Here is a 22,071-nt window from a genome sequence, read left to right as displayed (position 1 = left end):
TCACTGATGGCCGCAGTCACTCAGGAACCTCAGTGCTGCTTTTTTACCAAATCCAACTCCTGGGCAGTGGTATAAATGCAGAATGAAGTGCTCAGGACCATGCAGCCTGCAGGGGGAAAATACTCCCCGTGAGGACCGTCTCCTGCTTTCCTTCCCATCTGAGCAACAGAGCGGCCACACATTCACATTTATACTCAGGAAATGAGTCTGCCCAAGGTCTTCCCAGTTTACAAAGCAGGAGGCAGCAGCGACAGATCTGAGGATGTTCGCCTCCCAGAAAACCAAGGACAGCCATCCATCCACAGCAATGACCTCATCCTGAGATGGTCTCCCTACACTGTCTCTGCTGGAGCTAGAGGCTCTATGAGGCCCAGGTATGTTCCGCAAGCACCTCTGACCCCAGGGACCAGACAGAGCTGATCATCCAGTAGGTTCTTTATTAATGTTTGTTGAACACTGAGTCAATAACAGCTTGTTTATCCTCTCTTACTTTTTATGGTTTTTTAAAAATGTATCTTGTATTTTCTTGCTTTCTAATAGGAGTAGGAAAGTGTGTGTGTGTTTTTTCAAAAACAAAGGCTGGTTCACAGGTGAGAGCACAGAGAACCGCCTGCAGGGAGACCCCAGGGCTGGATGCACACTCCTGGGGTATGTGTCATACACAGACCAAGAAGAGGCCCAGCCCTAGAGAAGTCTCATCTAGCTGGGATGGCATATCTAGAGGATCCAAGGTAGACCAGACGTCTGGGGGAGAGCCGGACGCACTCCAACGGCTGTGCAAAATAGTCAATCCAGAAATTCAGGAAACACCCAAATAAGATAAAGCCAAAACAAAATAAAGGGAGCAGAGGGGGGGCAGCTCCGCCCCGAAGTCCCCCTGAACACCAGGCCAGACCTCATTCTGGCACTTGAAGGGACTTAATCTTTCAGTCAACAAATCGTCTTAGTGTTTTATGCAACTCGCAGAGTCCCAGGAGTATGAATCCAGATGAGAAGCAGCTGTAAAGCCAAACCACAGGCAGCCGGCACAAAACAAATACACCTTCCCCAAACTCTCACCACCACCCTACTCGCCCTGCCCGTCAACGGGAGGCCTCACGTGGCCAGCACCGACCTTGTCCCGCAAAGGACGGGGCTCCCGGCTGGTTCTTTACCCGGCCCCTGGCCGGAAAACAGGCCAGAGCGTAAGCCAGACAAGTTCCAGAAGCTCACCTGTTGGCTGGATCAGCACGGTGGCCACTTCCACGGCTTTCTCTTGAATCTCTTGCCAGCTGCCCTGCTCGCCGATCCACTCGCTGACCACGCACCTGTAGGAGCCCTGGTCTGAGGCCAGGGTGCGGGTCACCGCCAGGCGGTAGCCATCGCCGCCCACGGTGTCCAGGCGCACGTCGCCAGCTCGGTAGCGCTGCTCGTAGCCGGGCCCCGGGCGGAAGCGGCCCTCGTGGGTCAGGGCCAGCACGCTCCGCCGGGCCGCGCCGCGCTGCAGCTCCCACAGCAGCGCCAGGTGCGTGTGCAGCGGCGACGCCGTGGAGGCCGCGCAGCGCAGCTCGAATGGCTCGCCCAGGCGCAGGCTCAGGCCCGGGGCGGGCGGCGCGGGGGCACCCACGCGCAGGGCATCGGCCAGCACTGCGGGAGGAAGCACAGCCGTCAGACGCGCCGCGCCCAGCCCGCGGGCCCTGCCCGCACCCGCCCCCTTCTGGGGCTTTCTGGCCCCCGCGGGAGCGGCGCGCTGGCGCGCCGCGCCCTTGCCCTGTTCTAGCGCCCACACGGGAACGCTCTCCCGTTTTAATGCGTGTGTAATCCCAACTGACTTTCTGACCTGAAAAAGAAACTTAAAAAAAAAAAAAAAGAAGAAAAAGGAACGGGGAGAAAAAGGAAGGAAAAAAAAAAAGAAGAGGCACTAAAGACACCCCGCTCCCCCCACCCCCCCGCCCCGGCTAGAACTGAAGGAAGAACACTCCCTTTTGGGGGGTGTGCCTTGGGGATGGGTTTCTGCCACCCCTGAGCAAGTTACTTCACTCCTCTGTGCCTCAGTTTCCTCATCTCTAAAAAGGGATGACAACTGGAACCATCTCAGGGAGCTGACAGCGCTGAAAGAGTGATAAGCAGAGGTGCTTGGCGCTCAGCAATGTTGGTAAAATAACTGGCTGTTACCGTCACACACTCCTCTGTTAGGGCACCAGGCTCCAGAATCTTCTACCAGTTAAAGCAGCATGATCCAAAGAGGGCAAAAGTGTGGCATGAGCTGCCTGTGCCCTGAGGCCTGGGAAATGCCTGAGAACAACTAGGGTGAGCAGAAAGTACATGCAGAAAAGGAACCTGTCAAGGAAAACAGAACCCTCAGCTATTGTACCCTAAAAGGCTGGCTCTTTACAGAGCCTAGAATGAGGGGACCAGAAATCCAGAAAGTATTGGTGAGTGCTATTTAGGAAGGGAAGTGATAATTGAGATAACCAGAGAAAAGGCCTCTATCAAGGGGCGTGCCCAATCTCTGAGGCTTGTCTACAAACTGGATAAAAGAACCCTCCAACCCTACTATTCACTACCTCTTTGGTTTTTCTCGAAATTCCACACTTAGAAACTAATTTAGTGTCCTTGAGAAAAAACTGCTCCATCTTTAGAAAGACCTATCCCAAAGACCCTTCTCTACTGCAAAATGAATATAATGACCTTCTAGTATATCCACCAGTCTGTGAGTCCAGTTAACAGGACTTGGTTCTCGAGGCCAGATACCTGTCAGCACATGGCTGAACAGTTTCAAGACCCACAAAGCTGAAGACCAGACAGACCGTGGACCCTGCATGGCAGCCACCAGAGGCCCTACCTAAGCAGCCAGCCAGTCTCATTCATGGCCATCTATCTGCTTTCCTCACCCAAGGAAAGCCTCTCCTTGCTCCTTCCTTCCAAAGACTGCAGAAGAAACAGGAAGACACTGGGGGGACAGGGTCAGGGGGAATTCTCCTGCTGCCCCCTACTCCTCAAGATGAGAATTACAGGGGAGATAAGTGTGCATCTAACCTAATGGAGGTACAGCATGTTTGTGATGACTAAAAGCAACACATCATTTAACTGCAATGCAAGAATGTCTCATGGGACTTTTTTTAAAAAACATCTTTAGGATTTTCTATAAAGAAGAGGTGATGGAAGAGGTAGATTCGATGTTTTAATACCTACATAATGGATATGGCTGTTTTATTCCCTCCTGAGTCGAATGGGGGGAACAGCCCCTGAGACATAACAGTTTCTGTACATCATTACAGAGGGGATGAATACCTGGATCAGCCCCTTCTTTTTAGATCATCACGTACATCCTCTACTTTCCCAATCGTTACCTACATTCCCTACTCTGATATAAATGCTTTTTGGAATAAGGCAGGCTATAAATAAATGCATAATTAAGTAACAATAACAATAATCATGTTTCTAGGGGCGCCTGGGTGGCTCAGTCGTTAAGCGTCTGCCTTCGGCTCAGGTCGTGATCCCAGGGTCCTGGGATCGAGCCCCGCATCGGGCTCGCTGCTCGGCGGGGAGCCTGCTTCTCCCTCTCCCACTCCCCCTGCTTGTGTTCCCTCTCTCGCTGTCTCTCTCTCTCTAATAAATAAATAAAATCTTAAAAAAATAATAACCATGTTTCTATTTTGTTGACCGCAAATTAGTTTGTTCTCGCTCATTTACCAATTAGCTATATGATTTTTGGGCAAGTAATTAACCTATGCTCTTCCATTTCCTCCTATGTAAATCAGGGAAATAGTCTGCCTGATCTTCTTCATTGGGTTAGAGAACTGAATGTGGGAATAAATCTAATAGGACTTGGAAAAGGGAAAAAAAAAAAACCCACAAAACCCCAAACCTTCCAGATATATAAGGTGTGATTCTCTGCAGAATCAGGCCAATAAGCTAGTAGGGTTCCATCATAAGCTAGCAGTGACCACATCGTTCTTTCTCTACATATAACCCACACAAATTCCAAAACAAACTGCCCTTGGTGGAGGGCACAAAGAAAGACATGAGCTTCGAAGTGTGATATTCCCATAAAAGTGAACATCATCGTGACCATCACCTTCTCAGTGCAAACCTTATGAATGCTTACTATGGAACTGCTCTGAGGCCTGACACATGCTAACTCACCTTGTCCTCATAACCTTTAAGGGGAGCACTCTTTCACAGACGAGGAAGATGAGGCACGTAACATGCCCACGGCCACTTGGTGACAGGTGGTAGAGCCAGCAATTGGATTGAGTGCGGGCAGCCTGGCTCAGAGCTGGGCTCTGCCACCACGCCAGCCACGGATGGTTCAGAATCGTAGTGAAGAGAAAGGGCCCTCCGAGGGGACCTGGCCTATCCTCCACTTTTAATCAGGTAAGATACTTCTGTCCATTGGACAGAGGAGGGAGCAGAGTCCCAGAGGAGTTAAGTACCTTGACAAAGCAGAGTGGCAGAGAAAAGTCTGCCCCTGATGAACCCGGTGAGGATGTTACCTTTAACCTGCACTGTATCCTCATAGTTGCCCTGGACGGTGGCGTCGGTGCTGGGGGTTGAACATTTGTAGTGGCCCTCGTCTGAGGGCTGGACATTCTTGATGTGGAGCTCCACAGCATCATTGGCGGTCCTCCTCAACACGATCTCGCCCCTCTGCAGGCGTTCGCGGTACAGCTGGGCTGCGAAGCCCGCCTCCCAGGTACTGGCCAGCTCCACGAAGCTGCTCCCCGAAGACGAGAAGCTCCAGTCAAAGTTCTGCTCGCTGGGGCCGTCATAGTCACTGACGTTGCAGGGGATGACCAGCTCAGTGCCCACCACCCGCACCAGGCTCCCTGTGGGGACTCTCACCACGCGCCCTCGACAAAGAGCTGCAATGACAAGAGATGAGAGGCGGGACTTGAGTCACAGAAGGTCATCCCAGTATAAATGTGTCAAACCCATGGGTGCTCCTGCTCACGGGCTCGTGGCAAAAAAAATGTGACATCTGGCCACCTGGGAAAATGGTGTGCTTCCTGGGGCTGAGCAGAAAGAGGTTAAGCCTATCCCTAGAACTGGGAGCCAGGAATACGACCCTGAAATGAGTGCCTCTCCCACAACAGTTTCCTAGGATTGACAGGGAAGAAGACAAGTATTAAAAGTAGGCTAACCATAAACCTGAATAGCTTCTTCCCTCCCGTTACTATTTAACATACCATTGTCACTCAATGTGATGTAGAAGTATTTTAGGGGTGGTGTGAAAGAAAAGGACACAGCTAATCAAGTATTTACATTTCTGCCCACCCTAGATCAACCCTCATCCCTAGAGACCATTCCCCAGGGCTCCTGAGACCTGATTTACAATGATCGATGCCAATTTTTAAACCCTAGAGCGGCCTGCTGATAAAAAGATTTAACTCTGGTTATCTGACATTGCCTATAAATTAATATTAAAATATGACGACTCCACCAAGTATTAATTTTCTATTTTCTGGCTCATTTCCTTCTCTCTGCTCTTCACCCTGATCTAAATTCAGAATGAGGATAGGGAAGCACAAAGGGAGACCGTGCCTTGTCTCACTGGTTGCTGGGCGTTGTTAGGAATGCAGCAGCTTGCTGGGGAAGAGTTCAGTGGATAAAGCCAAGAGTTTACTGGCACTCCCTGCCCCAAGAGCACACACCTCCCAGGCCTCTGATAGGGCTCTAGGGACCCTCACCTGTGTGTCCTTTAAGGGGTCACCTTTGCCATGAACTTCAGTGCGATTTTGTACTGCATTTATTACCTGTGCATAGCATTTCAATTTGGACCAAGTGAACTTGTCTGGCTCCTGCTTGATGTTCTAGGAACAGGTACAGCACTAAGGCAAACAAGGGAAAGCATGGGCTCTGAAATCCAGGAGACCCAAGTTTGTTTATTTTCTTAAGTCAAAAATTCCTTTTATTTTATATTTGAGTGACATAACACAAAATAGAACACCCGCATTCCACACATATTCCCCGTACTGGGATGAGGGCACATTCACTAAGTTTCTCTAAATTAACTTCTTCTTCAATATTAACATCAGGTATAGCTATGTCAAAAGAAACATCACTCAGGGCGCCTGGGTGGCTCCGTCGGTTGAGCATCTGACTCTTGATTTCAGCTCAGATTATGGTCTCAGGGTTGTGAGATCCAGCTAACATCGGGCTCTGTGCTCAGCTGGAGTCAGCTGGAGATTCTCTCTCTCCCTCTTCCTATGCCCCTCTCCCCGTGCTTGCACTCTCTCTCAAGATAAATAAATAAATCTTCTTAAAAAAATTTTTAAAGATTTTTAAAAATTTTATTTATTTGAGAGATAGGGAGAGGGAGCACGAGCAGGGGGAGGGGCAGAGGGGGAAGCAGACTCCATGCTGACCAGGGAGCCTGATGTGAGGCTCAATCCCCAACCCTGGGATCGTGACCTGAGCCGAAGTCAGACCCTTAACCGAATGAGCCACCCAGGCACCCCCAAAAATAAATAAATAAATCTTTAAAAAAAAATTTCAAGGGGCTCCTGGGTGGCTCAGTTGGTTGAGCATCTGACTTGATTTTGGCTCAGGTCACAATCTCAGGGAGCCCTGCCTTGGCTCTGCACTCAGCACAGAGTCTGCTTGAGATTCTCTTTCTCTCCCTCTGCCCCTTCCCCTGCTCGAGCTCTCTCTCTCTCTCAAATAAAATCTTTTTTCAAAAACTGTAAGAATTTTGAAAAAATACTCACTGTTTAAAAAACTGAACAAAATCAACACTATGCTAACAATTATAGTGAAAGGAAAAGAAAGCATGAAGTTGTTAGAACGACTGGGAAGAGCTCATTCCTGATACAAAGAGATTATATTTTTATAAGGGAATCAGTTATGTTTTACACAGAAATCACACATAAAATTGAGTAATTTCCCCAAAAAGTTTAGTTGCAAGAGCAACTACCACACCAGATTTACCCTCACGGATATACTCTGAAGGAGACCTAAGTTTAAATCTGAGAGAGTGACCTCTGTCAGCTTTGGCTTCTTCAACTATCATATGGGGCAAGAAAGATTTACTGAGTTCATGAAATAAAATGCCTGGCTGAGAGTCTGCCATGTAATAAGAGCTCAATCACATAGGAACTTATGTCTTTTTGATTTTGTATTTTTATCATTTGTTACAGGTTGAGTTCCGTTCCCCCCCAACAAAACTCATACGGTGGAGTCCTAGCCCCCAGTACCTCAACATGTGACCTACCTTGGGAACGGGGTCACTGCAGACGTGATCCGTGGTTATTAGACACCATTGGGTGAGGTCATACGAGAACAGGGTGGGACCCTAATCCAATGACTGGTATCCTTAAAAAGGGGGAAGCCCACATGCACACAGACATGCATACGGGGAGAACACCATGAGAAGATGAAGGCAGGGATGGAGGTGAAGTCTCTACAAGCCAAGGAACATCAAAGATGGCCCACAAACCACCAGGAGCTGGCGGGGAGGCCTGAAACAGACTCCCCCTCACCTTCTGAAGGAAGTGACCCCGCCGACAAGTAGCCGCTCAGCCCTGGAACTGTGAGAGAGCATGCTTCTGCTGGTTACGCCACCCAGTCAGTGGGTCTTTGTTGCAGCGGCCCGAGCAAACTAATATTCCATTGTTGCTTGTTTTTCAATGATTTAATTCATGTTTTTCAAAGTCTGAGTTGCCATTTAGTGGTTGTGAAATGAATTTATAGTGGTTGTGACCAGCATGTGTGTGTGTCTTAATACAATGAAACAGAAGAGGAAATATTAGAGTCCACTGCATTTAGTAAGGAGTAAATACTGTTTCAGTACATTTTACGTACACAAAGGTGTGTGTGTACCAGAATACGATGAAAACATTTAATTTGTGTTGGAGTAAAAAGGAAAAAAAAAGTTGCACACTTTTTAAAAGCCATCTCTGGTTTTCACCACCCATTATCATTTCCCTTGAAAAGGGAAAGCATCCACAGGAGAGAAATGGTGGTAAGGTTAGTGTGTGCTCTGAGCAGGGGGCTGTGTGCCAGCCTGGCTGGGGGGCAGGTCCAGACTGCTGCCCAGTTCGAAGAAAAGATGCTGCGCCCAAAAGCACTCCCCTTAAAAACAGAGTTGCAACTCAGGCCTATGGGTCACATCTCTTCCTGCAGACAACAGAACCAACCTCAAATATTCTTTTTTTTTTTTTTTAAAGATTTTATTTATTTTTATTTGTTAGAGAGAGAGAGCGCACACACACGCGAGAGAGTGAGCAAGAGCACAAGCAGGGGGAGCGGCAGGCAGAGGGAGAAGCAGGCTCCCCGCTGAGCAGGGAGCCCGACGTGGGACTCGATCCCAGGACCCTGGGATCATGACCTGAGCTGAAGGCAGCCACTTAACCGACTAAGCCACGCAGGCGTCCCCCAACCCCAAATATTCTTCTGCAGTAGGGCTGAAACATGCTGCTACCTTCTTCCTGAGGCAACTTGGTGCTCATAGGATGACAACGCCGATGAGCTCACACCTACTAATTCTGACAAACCGCAGCATATCTGTGCCTGTGGCCCAGTGTTCCTCAACTGCTCCTCAGATGGGGTTGACCCTAAATGACCCAGCCCCAGGGATGGACACTGGCTGAAATCAGGTCAGTCAGGATCCTCCTGGCTCATTTTTGCTGAAGCTACTCAGAAACTTTCACTTCCTCTGGAATCAGAGTACTATAAAGATGATTTGTGGAAAAAAAGAATCCAAGGTGGTTGTGTAGGAAGGTCCTGAACTCACCTCCTGACACATGAAATCAACAGCTACGCAGGGATCCTTTCCCTCTGGAAAAAATTTGAAAACTAGATGAACTGCTCTCCACAACAAAAGATAATAGGACTTCACTGAAATGGGTGAGGCAGGGACACGGTCTGGCCAAAACACGCCCCCCCCCAACCCCGCCCTGCAGTGACCCCGCCAGAGGGAAGGATCTCACCAGACAGGCACTTCTCCTGGAGGAGTGAGGGGTCACAGTGCCTCACATCAGGCACTCCAACCCTTGGGGATCTGCATCAGAGAGACGAGCTCCCAAAAACTTCTGGCTGCCATCCAAGGAACCCAAAATGCCATAGGAAACCAATATCCTCCTTTTAAAGGGATCACCTGCAGTCTCACTTGCCCCAGAATCTGGCGGAAAAAGCACCAATTTCAAAAGCACCTGGACTGTATGTAAAGGAGGTTCATTTGCTGGCCTGGGGGCATCTGATGGAGGGGCAGGGGGCAGCCCGGGCTCTCTCCAGGGATGGAGGCACTGGTGGACACTGTTTGTAGCTCTCTGCCTACCCTGCTAGCGCAGACTGGGTGCTTGGGCACACACCCTCCGACTGCCTCACCGGGTCGGACGGGGTGGGGAACGGTTATGCCGCTGTCCTGCCGCCTTGCTGAGGCTGGAGATCCTGTGCGGCTGCAGGAATTCCCGGCTTCCTGGCAGGGGCAAGCGAGCATGAACAATCACAGCATTCTCTCCCTCCCGTGCTAAAGTCCATGAGCGCAGGTCGCACTTGTGACACGCCCCCACCCCCTGGCTGGGGCTGGTGAGCACCAGTGGTCATGGCATTCCCCCCTCCCCAACTTGGGACAATACATGCACGCAGACAGGGCCCACTCCGGCTGCACTGCTAAACCCCGGAGGCATGCACAGTGAGGGCATTTTCCCACTGCCTTTCCGAAGCTGGTGAGTGTGCCTCACCCCTACAAGCCCCCGTTGCCCTGCTAAGGTCAGCAGCCACACAGAAACCATGCAGGAGACAGCCCTTCTTTGCCTGGCCCTGGTGGCCAAGGGGGCTGGTGTTCCTGAGCTCCAAGGGACTCTAATAATCAGAAAGACAGTTCTTGGCAGGCCAACACCCGCAGGGCACTGCACAGACAGCAGACTGAAACACACGTACTGCCTTCCTGTGAAAAAGGCCTATTTACTTACCCTGAAGCTTCAGCCTGAGGGACAACTCTCAGGTTTCCAACACATCTGGAGGCTATGAAGGAGCTCTCAGGGAAGTGTCTGGGTATCTCTCAAAGAGATACCAGCCCTGTGCACCCCACTGGCCTCACTATGGCTTGATGAGACTTTGCAGTGAGATTATACACTCGTTTGGAGCCCCAATTTTTGCAATGGTTGCCCAAGGAACACCTGCAAATCTCCTGGCCTGGAGGCCAGCAGGGTTTACAACTGCAGCCCCACAGGACTGCATATATTTGCATACTTTAAAAACTGCTGCCTAAGGGTCTGGCTTCTAATCAACCTGAAACTAGGTGATAAATGAGATTCGTCCCCTTGGAACACTGACAGGTCTTGGCACACCCTCAACAACAGGGACATATCAAGAATAAATCAGGCTACTTAGACAGCCACAAAGGTTCAAGAGACAACCAAGAGCTAGGGCAAGGTTGAACAAGAAGGATCATTATCTACACAAGGCCACTCCTTCAAGACTGAAAGAGGAAGCTGTTTCACCCAATACACAGAAACAGAGAGTCAAACAAAATAAAGAAACAGAGAAATATGTTCCAAACAAGAGAACACACACACACACACACACACACACAAACACCTCAAAACGAGACCTTGATGATAGGGAGATAGTAATCTACCTGATAAAGAATTCAAAGTAATGGTCATAAAGATGCTTGCCAAACTTGGGAGAAGAATGCATGAACCCAGTGAGAACTTCAACAAAGATAAGATATAAGAAAGTACCAAGCAGGGTGCCTGGGTCAGTTGGTTAAGCATGCAACTCTTGACCTCAGGGTCATGAGTTCAAGCCCCATGTTGGCCCAGTATGGAACCTACTTTAAAAAAAAAAAAAAAAAAAAAAGTACCAAGCAAAGGTCACAGAGCTGAAGAACACAATAACTGAACTGAAATACATACTATATGGGTTCAAGAGCAGACTGGATGAAGCAAAAGAATGGATCAGTGAATTGGAACACAAAGCACTGGAAATCACCCAGACAGAGGAGCAAAAAGAATTTTAAAAAAATGAAGATAAGAGATCTATAGGACAACATCAATAACATTCACATCACAGGGGTCCCAGAAGGAGGAGAGGCAGAAAAAGGGGCAGAAAACTTATTTCAAGAAATAATGGCTGAAAACTTCTCTAACCTGGAGACAGAAACAGACATTCAGGTCCAGCAAGTCCAGAGAACTTCAAATAAAATAAACCCAAAGAGAGCCAAACCAGGACACATTATAATTAAAATGTCCAAAGTTAAAGATAAAGAGAGAACCTTAAAAGCAGCAAGAGAACAACTTGTTACATACAAGGAAAACCTCATAAAGCTACCCTCAGATTTTTCAGCAGAAATTTTGCAGGCCAGAAGAGGGTGGAGTGACATATTCCACTGAAAAAACTTCTGACCAAGAATATTCTACCTGGCATGGTTATTGTTCAGAAATGAAGGACAGATAAGAGTTTCCCAGATAAGCAAAAGCTAAAGGAGTTTATCACATAAACCAGCCTTACAAGAAATGTTAAAGGGACTTCTTTAAACTGAAAAGAAATGTCACTAATTAACAACAAGAAAACATACAAAAGTAAAAATCTCACTAGAAAAGGTAAATGTAGGGGCGCCTGGGTGGCTCAGTCATTAAGCGTCTGCCTTCGGCTCAGGTCATGGTCCCAGGGTCCTGGGATCGAGCCCTGCATCGGGCTCCCCGTGCTGCGGAAAGCCTGCTTCTCCCTCTCCCACTCCCCCTGCTTGTGTTCCCTCTCTCGCTGTCTCTCTCTGTCAAATAAATAAATAAAATCTTTAAAAAAAAAAAAGGTAAATGTATAATAAAAGTAGTGGATTAACCACTTATAAAGCTAGTATGAAAGTTGAAAGATAAAAGTAGTAAAATTAAAGTTACAATAACTAGTTAATAAATGTATAAAATAAAATGGTAAAATGTGACATCAAAACCAAAATGTGGGCCAGCGGGGAGTAAAAGCGTAGAGTTTTGGAATGTGTTCACATTTAAGTTGCTGTCAATCCAAATAGACTGTTATATACATAGGACAGTAAACACATAGTAACCACAAAGCAGAAACTTACAGTAAATACACAAAAGAAAATGAGAAAGGAATGTAACACTAAAGAAATATATCATACCACAAGGGAAGAGAAAAACAGAGAGAGGAACTACAAAAACAGCCAGAAAACAATGAACAAAATGGCAAGAAGTACATACCTCTCTATAAATGTAAATGGCTAAGTTCTCTAATCAAGACACAGAATGGCTGAATGGATTTTAAAAAACAAGTCTCATTTATACACTGCCTACAAGAGACTCACTTGGGCACACACAGACTGAAGGTGAAGGGATGGGAAAAGATATTCCATGCAAATGGAAATGAAAAGAAAGCTGATACAGCTATACTAACATCACACAAAATAGACTTTAAAACAAAGACTCTAATAAAAGACAAAGAGGGCCACTACATAATGATAAAGGGTTAAAGCAAGCAAGAAGATATAACATTTATATATTTTCATGAACCCAACACAGGAGCACCAAAATATTTAAAGCAAATTATTAACAGACCTAATGAGGGAAACTGACAGCAATATAATCATAGTAGAGGACTTTAAAACCCCACTTACATCAGTAGATAGATCATCTAGACTGATAATCAACAAGGAACATCACCTTTAAACAACACATTATTGGGCCAGTTGGACTTAACAGATATATACAGAACATTCCATCCAAAAGCAGCAAAATACACATTCTTCTCATGTGCACATGAAATATTCTCCAAGACAGCTCACATGTTAGGCCGTGAAACAAGTCTCAATAAATTCAGGAAGACTGAAATCATATCAAGCATCCTTCCCAACCACAATGGTATGAAACTAGAAATCAATTACAAAAAGAAAACTAAAAAAACCCACAAATACGTGGAGATTAAACACCATGCTACTGAACACCACTGGGTCAACAAAGAAATCAAAAGAGAAATTGAAGAAAAAACATCTAGAGAAAAACGAACAGAAATATGACATACCAAAATCTACGGGACACAGCAAAGTAGTTCTATGAGGTAAATTCATAGCAATGCAGGCCTACCTCAAGAAGCAAGAGAAGTATCAAATAATCAATCTAACTTTATGCTTAAAGGAACTAGAAAAAGAAGAACGAAAGAAGCCCAAAATTAGAAGGAAGGAAACATTAAAGATCATGAGTGGAAATAAATGAAATAAAGACTAAAAAGATAATAGGAAAAAAAATCAATGAAGCTAAGAACTTTGAGAAGATAAACAAAATTCTTTAATAAACAAAACTGACAAATCTTTAGCTGGACTCACCAAGAAAAAAAGAGGAATCACATAAATAGAAATGAAAGAGAGGTTACAACTGATACCACAGAAATACGAAGGATAATGAGACTATTGTGAACAAATACATGCCAACAAATTGGACAACCTAGAAGAAATGGATCAACTCCTAGGAACATTCAATCTTCTAAGACTGAATCAGGAAGAAATAGAAAATCTGAAAAGACTTATTACTATAGTAAGGAGATTGAATCAGTAATCAAAAACCTCCTAACAAAAGTCCATGACCAGATGGTTTCTCTGGTGAATTCTACCACACATTCAAAGAAGCCTTAATACCTATCCTTCACAAACTCTTCCAAAAAACTGAAGAGGAGGGAATGCTTCCAAATTCCTTTCATGAGGCCCACATTCCCCTCATACCAAAACCAGACACCACCACCGTAAAAAAAAGAAAATTACAGGCCAATATCCCTGATGAACACAGATGCAAAAATGTGCAATGAAACATTAGCAAACTGGATTCAACAATATATTAAATAGATCACCATCATCAAGTGGGATTTATTCCAGGGAGCAAGGCTGGTTCAACATCCACAGATTAATCAATATGATATACCACATTAATAAAATGAAAGATAAAAATCATATGATCATCTCAATAAACGCAAAAAAGCATTTGACAAAATTCAACATCCATTTATGATAAAAACTCTCAACCAAGTGGGCACTGAAGAAACATACCCCAACAAAGGCCATATATGACAAGTCCACAGCTAACCTCATACTCAATGGTGAAAAGCTGAAATCTTTTCCTCTAAGATCAGGAATAAGACAATAAGCCCACTCTCCCCACTTTTATTCAACATAGTATTGGGAGTTCTAGCCACAACAATTAGGCAAGAAAAAGAAATAAAAGGCATCCAAATTGAAAAAGGTAAAACTTTGACTATTTGCAGATGACACAGTGCTAGAGATAGAAAACCATAAAGACTGCACAAAGAAAACCCTGCTAGAATAATTGAATTCAGTAAAGTTGCTGAATACAAAATTAACATACAAAAATCTGTTGCACTTCTAGACAGTAATAATGAAACATTAGAAAGAGAAATCAAGACAACAATCCCATTTATAATTGCACCCAAAAGAATACCTAGGAATAAATTAAATAAATTTAATCAAGGAGATGAAAGACCTGGATACTGAAGACTGTAGGACACTGATGAAAGAAACTGAAGAGGACACAAATAAATGGAAAGATATTCCATGCTCATGGGTTGGAAGAATTAATATTGTTAAAATGTCCATACTATCCAAAACAACCTACAAATTCGGTATAATCCCTATCAAAATCCCAATGGCATTTTTCATAAAACTAGAACAAATAATTCTAAAATTTTTATGGAATCACAAAAGACCCCAGGACCCAATCACCAAAGCAATCTTGAGAAACAAGAACAAAGTCATAAGAATCACACTCCCAGATTTCAACCTGTATTACAAAGCTACAGTAATCAAAACAGTATGTTACTGGCATAAAAACAGACACACAGATCAACAGAACAGAATAGGGCCCAGCAAAAAAACCCATGCATATCTGGTTGATTAATTTATCACCAAAAAGGCAAGAATATACAGTGTGCTGGGCAAAACTGAACAGCTATAAGCAAAAGAATGCAACTAGACCTCTATCCTACACCATATATAAAAATCAACTCAAAGTGGATCTAAGGCCTGAATGTAAGCATTAAACCACCAAGCTCCTGGAAGAAAACATAGGTGGTAAGCTTCTTGACATTGGTCTTAGTGATGTTTTTTCGGGGATCTGACTTCAAAGGCATGGGCAACAAAAGCAAAAATAAACAAATGGGACTACATCAAACTAAAACACTCCTGCACAACAAAGATAACCATCAACAACATGCAAAGGCAACATACTGAACAGAAGATATTTGCAAATCATATATCCAATAAGGAGTTAATATCCAAAACATATAAAGAACTCATACAATAATAAAAAAGCCCAAACAATCTGATTTTAAAAATGGGTAGAAAATCTGCATAGATATTTTTCTAGAGAAAACATACAGATGGCCAACAGGCCCATGACAAGATGGTCAAGATCACTGATCACCAGGGAAATGCAAATCAAAACCACAATGAGATATCACCTTAAACCTGTCAGAAGGGGTATTATCAAAAAGACAAGAATAACAAGTGTTGGCAAGGATGTGCAGAAAAGGAACCCTCGTGCACTGTTGGTGGGAATGTAACTTGCTGCAACCACTGTGGAAACCAGTACTGAGGTCCCTCAAAAAATTAAAAATAGAACTACCGTACGATCCAGCAATTTCACTTCTGGGTGTCTACCCGACCTTGAGGGTATCCTGCTAAATGAAACATATCAGACAGAAAAAGACAAATACCATATGATTTCACTTACACGTGGACTCTAAAAAACAAAGCAATCAAACAAAAGCCAGACTCCTAGACACAGAGAACAGCCTGGTGGTTGCCCAGATGGGTGGTTTCCCAGAGGACAGTTGGGGAAGGTGAAATGGGTGAAGGGAATCAAGAAGTACAAACTTCCAGTTAGAAAATAAGTATGTCATGGGGATATAATGTACAGCGTAGGGAATACAGTCAATAGTATTATATTAACTCTGTATGTTGACAGATGGTAACTAGACTTATTGAGGATCATTTTACAATATATACAAAGGTTGAATCACCATTTTGTACACCTGAAACAAATCTGATATTTTATGTCAATTGTACTTCAATTTAAAAAAGAGAGAGAGAGATGATTTGCTCTGAAGTTGCACTTGGGCAGCCCTCCTGACTGAGTAGGGAGGGCATCCAGAGAGGAGAGCCAGGCCAGCACCTGGACCAGAGTGGAATGAATGTGACCTAGTGACCCAACAGCATCATATAAGCCACTGGATCCAGCCACACCATTTAACCATTACACACACACACACACACACACACACGCACGCACGCACATACTTCCTCCCCCGCACATTTCAGTTTCTTGCAATTTCTCTCCTCCCCACTTACATTCCTTTGGTGAATTTCTGTCACTGGCAACCCAGGGCCTTGAAATAATACAGAACTATCCAGCCCTGAAGCTGTCCGTCACCAGAGTTCATAAAGGAAATATGCAATCTCTTTTTTACGTTTAATTTTAGCCATGACCAGACAATTCTGCATCTCCCTAAGAGACCCTTCAGAAGAAGTGTCGTGGGGAGAGACCCTTCAGAAGAAGTGTCGTGGGGAGAGACCCTTCAGGGACAGTACGGCCTGGTGCTTAACCTCCTTGAGGCCAATGGACCTCATCTGCTCATGTGAAGCAGAGACAGCAGTAACCCCCTCCCCCCAACCCCCAGACTGTGCGCCCTCATCACGGAGCCCCGCGCTGGGAAGGAGCTGTAGCTATCTGCTTTGCAGACTGTGCTAGAATAACCGGATCACAAGCCTTCCACTCTGCTTTCTTGGCAAGGTTTACAAAGGAATTCCCTAATGTGTAAATCTTGTCAATTCCTGTCCCCTTGTCAAGAAGTTGACCAGGGTTAACAAGCTGCCCACAGCACCCTCAGGCAGGAGCCTACAGCCCTTATAAGGTCTCACTCTTTCTTTTTAGTGATTGGAGCTTTGGAAACTGACCCAGCCCCTAGTCTCAGCTCTGTAATCCTTTCTCCACATGGTTGCCAAAATCATCTTTTTAACACACAAATCATATGTCCGTTCACTGGTCAAGGTCTGTAAAGGCTCCTCATCACCTCCAGAATACAATCATCTTCCCAGCACTTCCCACATGATCACCCCAGTTCAAGCCACCATCCCTCTCACCTGAAGGATACAGCCTCCCAACTGGCCCCTGGCTTCCACTCGTGCCCTCCACTCCCCTCACAGCAGCCAGTGTGCTATTTTAAACCTTAAGCTCGATTACGTCATCACCCTGCTGCACACTCGACAATCACTCCCCATGTCAGGTAAAAGCCCCAGCCTACAGAGGCCTCACAGGACCCGGCCCTCTGTTTCCAGAACCTCCTGCTCCTCTCCCACCGGCTCCCTTGACCGTAGCCAGCCGTGCTTTCCCCCTATTTCTGGAACAAACCAGATCCACTTCCCCCTCGGGGCCCTTACACACTCCCTGCGTCAGAGCACACTCCACCTGCAGGCTCCTTCACCTGCTTCAGATCTTTATTCCCGGGTCAGCCTCCTGCACGCGTGTGTGCACGCACACCTTCTTGCACTGCCAAATTTCCTTATCATTTATCACTAACATACTTGATGTGTATTTGTGCATTTTTACTATTATTTATTGTCTGTCTCTTCTTACTAGAATGTGAGTTCTACAAGTGCAGTGATTTTTATTTGCTTTGTTCACTGCTGAATGCCAGTGCCTAGAACAGGGCCTGGTACATAGCAGTTGTTCGATAAATATTTGCTAAATGAGTGAATAAAAGACATACAAGATCATTCAGGGTCTGGCCCACAGCTACCCCCCCATCTCCTGCCATTCTCCCACCCTCTAAAGTTTACCCTCCAACAAAACAAATGGCCCTTCATTTTCTCGAAATGCCTTGCTTTCATGTGCCCCATGGGTCCTGCTTCTGTGTCTCCTTCACTTGAAATGCTCCTCATCCCCCTTCAAGAAACTGCTCCAGCACCACCACCTCTGCGAAGCCTTCCCCATCTCTCCTGGGATCACTTGGGCACTCCTGCCTCCATGTTCCAGCTCAACCTGTAAAAATCCCTCCAATGCTGGCTATGTTATCATGCCACTGGGAAAAGTAAAGCAGGTATGAACAGATGCTTGAAAGAGCAAATTCTAATCTAAAAGGATATAAACCCAAGCAGTGTCTTGCATGCAGAACAGAGATGTCCCCTCATCTGTACAAATCAAGATTTTAAATTTTGGTAACAGAATTTCAACTTGCTATGAGCAGTCTGGTATTCAGCACAGATTTCCCTTAATATTGTTAAATAACAGCTAATAATATTTTTAAATAAATAGAACTTGTAAAAAATTAAAGCATATGGCTCTTTTCAAATCAAAGAGTATCTGCATAGCCACCCATTGCCAATTTTTGTCAAAACCTCTTGTAACAGTTGATAACTGAGGGGAACAAGAACAAAATTTTCCTCTGGTTTTCCAAATTCTACCAGTATTTCAAATTAAGAGCCCCAGACCCTTAAAGGTTACCAAACTGTATTAATTCAGCTCTCCATAAATATGTCTTTTCAAAGTAATAATTTTAAATTGTGGCTTCACTTGTTTTTAGGGGTTAATATAAGAAACCTTCATATGAAAAGTACTATTGGGGAAACTACTGTGTTGTTCAATGACACAAGAATCTATATGATAAAATTCCCTCAAAATTCAGTGCCAGAAAAAAAAAAAAAAAAAACTATTGATGGACCACTGTACATCCTTCCCCCAGAAAACAAGAAGTATGTAGGTATCTCTTGTACTCAAGCCAGTTAGCACAGCCCCAGAGTACCTCTGAAACTCAAGACAAAATAAGGGCACTTTAACATCACATCTGTGCAGTGGTACGAAGGCTTCTAGGCCAAAGCATTAGCATTCCCAATTCCTAAGTGGCCCCCCCACATCCCAATGCCCTAATTGGGTTAGACCCTTACAGATAAGTCTCAGCACCTCCTACAGTCTCCGAACTCCTGTTTTTAAAAAAATTTGCCTAAGGCTACGAAAAAAAAAAAAAACAACAAACAAAAAATACCCCATGTAATCTTTACTGCTAACTTCATCTCTTTTTTCTATTCCAAATCCCAAGTCCTGTTTCCCCCAACTTACATAAAATTCATGCGTCATTTGTACCTTAGCTTCAGAAAGTCCAGTACTAAAGATGATGGTCAACTATGAAAACCATATGTAGTCTAAATTTCTAATAACCTCCTTTCTCCATCTCTATATTACACCTTCCTCTGCCTTCCCTGCTGCCCTTGCACCTTTCTTTTAACCCTTATTTTAAGGTTTTTCTTGCATGTGTATGTGTATTTCATTGTAAATTGCCTCAAATACTCTTTTGGAAGGAGGGGAGGTAAGTGGGGTATAAATTTCAAGAGATCAATAATTCAGCTTTCCTTTTCCAGGAGATTTTTGCTTTCTGCTATGATGGAGCAGTTTGCATCAGATCAGCTCTGGCCCTGAAAACAACTACAAAAGATGGATAAAATACAAGAAACAGCTAATTGAATGCATTGTGAGTAATCAAGGTATGCAGGACCAAGGGGCCAAGATCACAGGAAAACACCAATGTAGGCCCCGCTGCTTTTTCTCTTGAAACATTTGCCAATTTTTAAGTGATGGAGGCCAGAGACTAAGAAGTTAGTGTAGCTCCAGAGCTTCCCAACACCTCATGGAGCCAAGAAGACAAGTAAAGTTAAGGACCCTGTTGAAAGTCATAGTTTGAGAAGCCAGGACCCCAGAGAAAAAGGCAACAGCAGAGAAACAAGCCTGACATGCTATACTGCTTTCTCCTCAAGGCAAACTGACATTATGAAAGCTACACTGGGAGGGAACGGATTGGGGTTGGGTAAGTGGCTGAGAAGCTAAGAAGAAAGTAAATAGTAGGAGGTTAAAAGGTTAAGCAAAGTTTTCAACCATCTCCCAGTACTGGGGAGACAAAAACTGGAATTCTGACTTTACAAAGGAAGGTAGACGATAGTAAACACCCCAGGCTTGTGGTTACAACCCTGGAAGGGCAATGCCCTTGGAGTGAGAGCAAAGCTCAAAACACTAGCTCTCCTCAACACTGAAATCCAGTCTCAAAACATCTCAATTCCTCATTGGATCATGGTGAGTTTCTCTTATTAGGAAAAAGAGAACATCATGCAGAGTCTCCACCACAATTTTTTAGTATACAACCAAAATTTATCAGACATTCCATATGACAGGACCATATGACTGAATATAAAAGAGAAAAAAACAAACAGACAATAGAAATAGATCCACAGGGATCCAGATGTTGGTGTTATCAGTATGGACTTTAAAATAACTATGATTAATTTACTAAAGAAACAGATAACAGGATTTCACCCCTTAATTAAAATCTCCTAAAATAATCAAATTGAAATATATACATATATAGAATATCTGAAATTAAGAGCTCAAGTAGGTTTGATAGCAGATTAGATGTAGCAGAAAAAAAGTCTGTATAACTTATCCAAACTGAAGCCTAGGGTGCAAAAAAAAGGATGAAGAGTACAGAATATAGTGTACAAGACACATCAAAACAGTAAAAAGGTTAAATATAGGTGTAAGAGAATCCTCCAGGAGAAAGAAAGAATGTGGTAGAATTAGGCAAAATTAATTTTTGAAGAGATAATGACCAAGATGTTAAACTGACAAAAGACATCATGCCACAGATTCCAGAAGTCCTAGGTACCCTACGCAGGATACATACAGAGAAAACCACACCTAGGAACATCATGGTAAAACTCTATAAGGGCAGAGAAGGAAGCAACAACACAACTGACAGCTGACTTTTAACAGACACTGCTCGTAAGACAATGGAATGACATCTTTAAAGTAATGAAAGAACATAACTGCCAACCTACAACTCTCCACAGAAAAAAATTTCCTTAAAAAGCAAGCAAAATAAATACGCTTTCAAACAACTCTCAACAAGGGAAAGAAAATTAATTTAAAAAGTACTAAAGAAATACCAAAAAGGAATACTAAAGAGAGTTCTTCAAATGGAAGGAAAATGATCCCAGATGGAATCATGGAAATGTAAGAAGGCATAAAGAGCAACAGAAAGGATGATGCTGTGGGGGGATTGGGGGGGAGGATAACTGTGGTAAATCTGCAGGATACTGACTATATAGTACAATATTACTAATACCTTCTGGAATTTAAAATATAGGCATAATTAAAATATATAATATCAATGACACAAAAAGTGAAAGAAGGAGTAGAATAAATGGAGTTTCAATGTTCTAAGGTCTTGCATGATCCTGGAAGTGATAAAAGGACCAGCAGTAGACACTAATAAGTCAACAGTGTATATTCTAATCTCTAAAATAACCACAAAAATGAAAGAATGTATAACAAACTAATGGAGGGAGGGGAATAATACAACACAGCTAATAAATCAAAGAACCCATAATTTCAGCTAAAATCATGTAAGCATTTCGCATTTATTTTGTAACCGGTTCACTTTGATTAATCAGCAAATATCTCTCAACAATAAGGTTGCGATAGAGTATAAGGAGGAAAAATAATATGCTGTGTGTCTCTTATACCATGCACTGAGCTAGGTGCTATCCATAACTTAGTTTAGTTAATCCACAGAGCAGAACCATAAAGTGGATACCACCTCCCCTGTCACAGAACTGACGAGACTAAGAACCGAAACTGAGGAAACTGAGATTCAGAGAAGTTCAACAACTGGCTGCAGGTCACAAGAGCTATCAAATGAGGGACCCGAACCCAGATTCATCTAGCCACTATACTGCCATGCCATGTCAAGATGAAGATGGGCGGGATCGGTCAGCTTTCAGCTGCACAATCGATATTACCACCTAATACTGGTTTTGCCCTTGCTCTTAGCAGGAAGAAGAAAGAGCTTGAAATTCCCTATAAAATATTTCAAATTCTCCAAGGGCAATGTGAACCAGATAGGCAGCAAAGTAACAACAATGAGGGCCTAAGACAGGAAACATTAGGGCGCCTGGGTGGCTCAGTCGGTTAAGCGACTGCCTTCGGCTCAGGTCATGATCCTGGAGTCCCGGGATCGAGTCCCGCATCGGGCTCCCTGCTCGGCAGGGAGTCTGCTTCTCCCTCTGACCCTCCTCCCTCTCAT

General features: G+C 44.2%; 1 protein-coding gene across 1 annotated transcript in view; it reads right to left on the bottom strand.

Moving 5' to 3' along the window:
* Positions 1–22,071, bottom strand: part of PTGFRN (prostaglandin F2 receptor inhibitor) — an 81,575-nt gene that overhangs the window by 38,812 nt on the left and 20,692 nt on the right. The window contains exons 2-3 of the mRNA XM_081815759.1: positions 4,479–4,847; positions 1,213–1,626 (exon numbers count right to left, since the gene is read on the bottom strand). Of these exons, the coding sequence (XP_081671885.1) occupies positions 1,213–1,626; positions 4,479–4,847 (783 nt within the window). The remainder of the gene's footprint in view (positions 1–1,212; positions 1,627–4,478; positions 4,848–22,071) is intronic.

This window comes from Leptonychotes weddellii, chromosome 4, assembly GCF_054177405.1.
Source record: "Leptonychotes weddellii isolate Sample4059 chromosome 4, ASM5417740v2, whole genome shotgun sequence".
Taxonomy (NCBI): Eukaryota; Metazoa; Chordata; class Mammalia; order Carnivora; family Phocidae; genus Leptonychotes; species Leptonychotes weddellii.
Note: the sequence above shows the minus strand (reverse complement) of the source record. Positions and strands in the feature narration are given on the sequence as shown.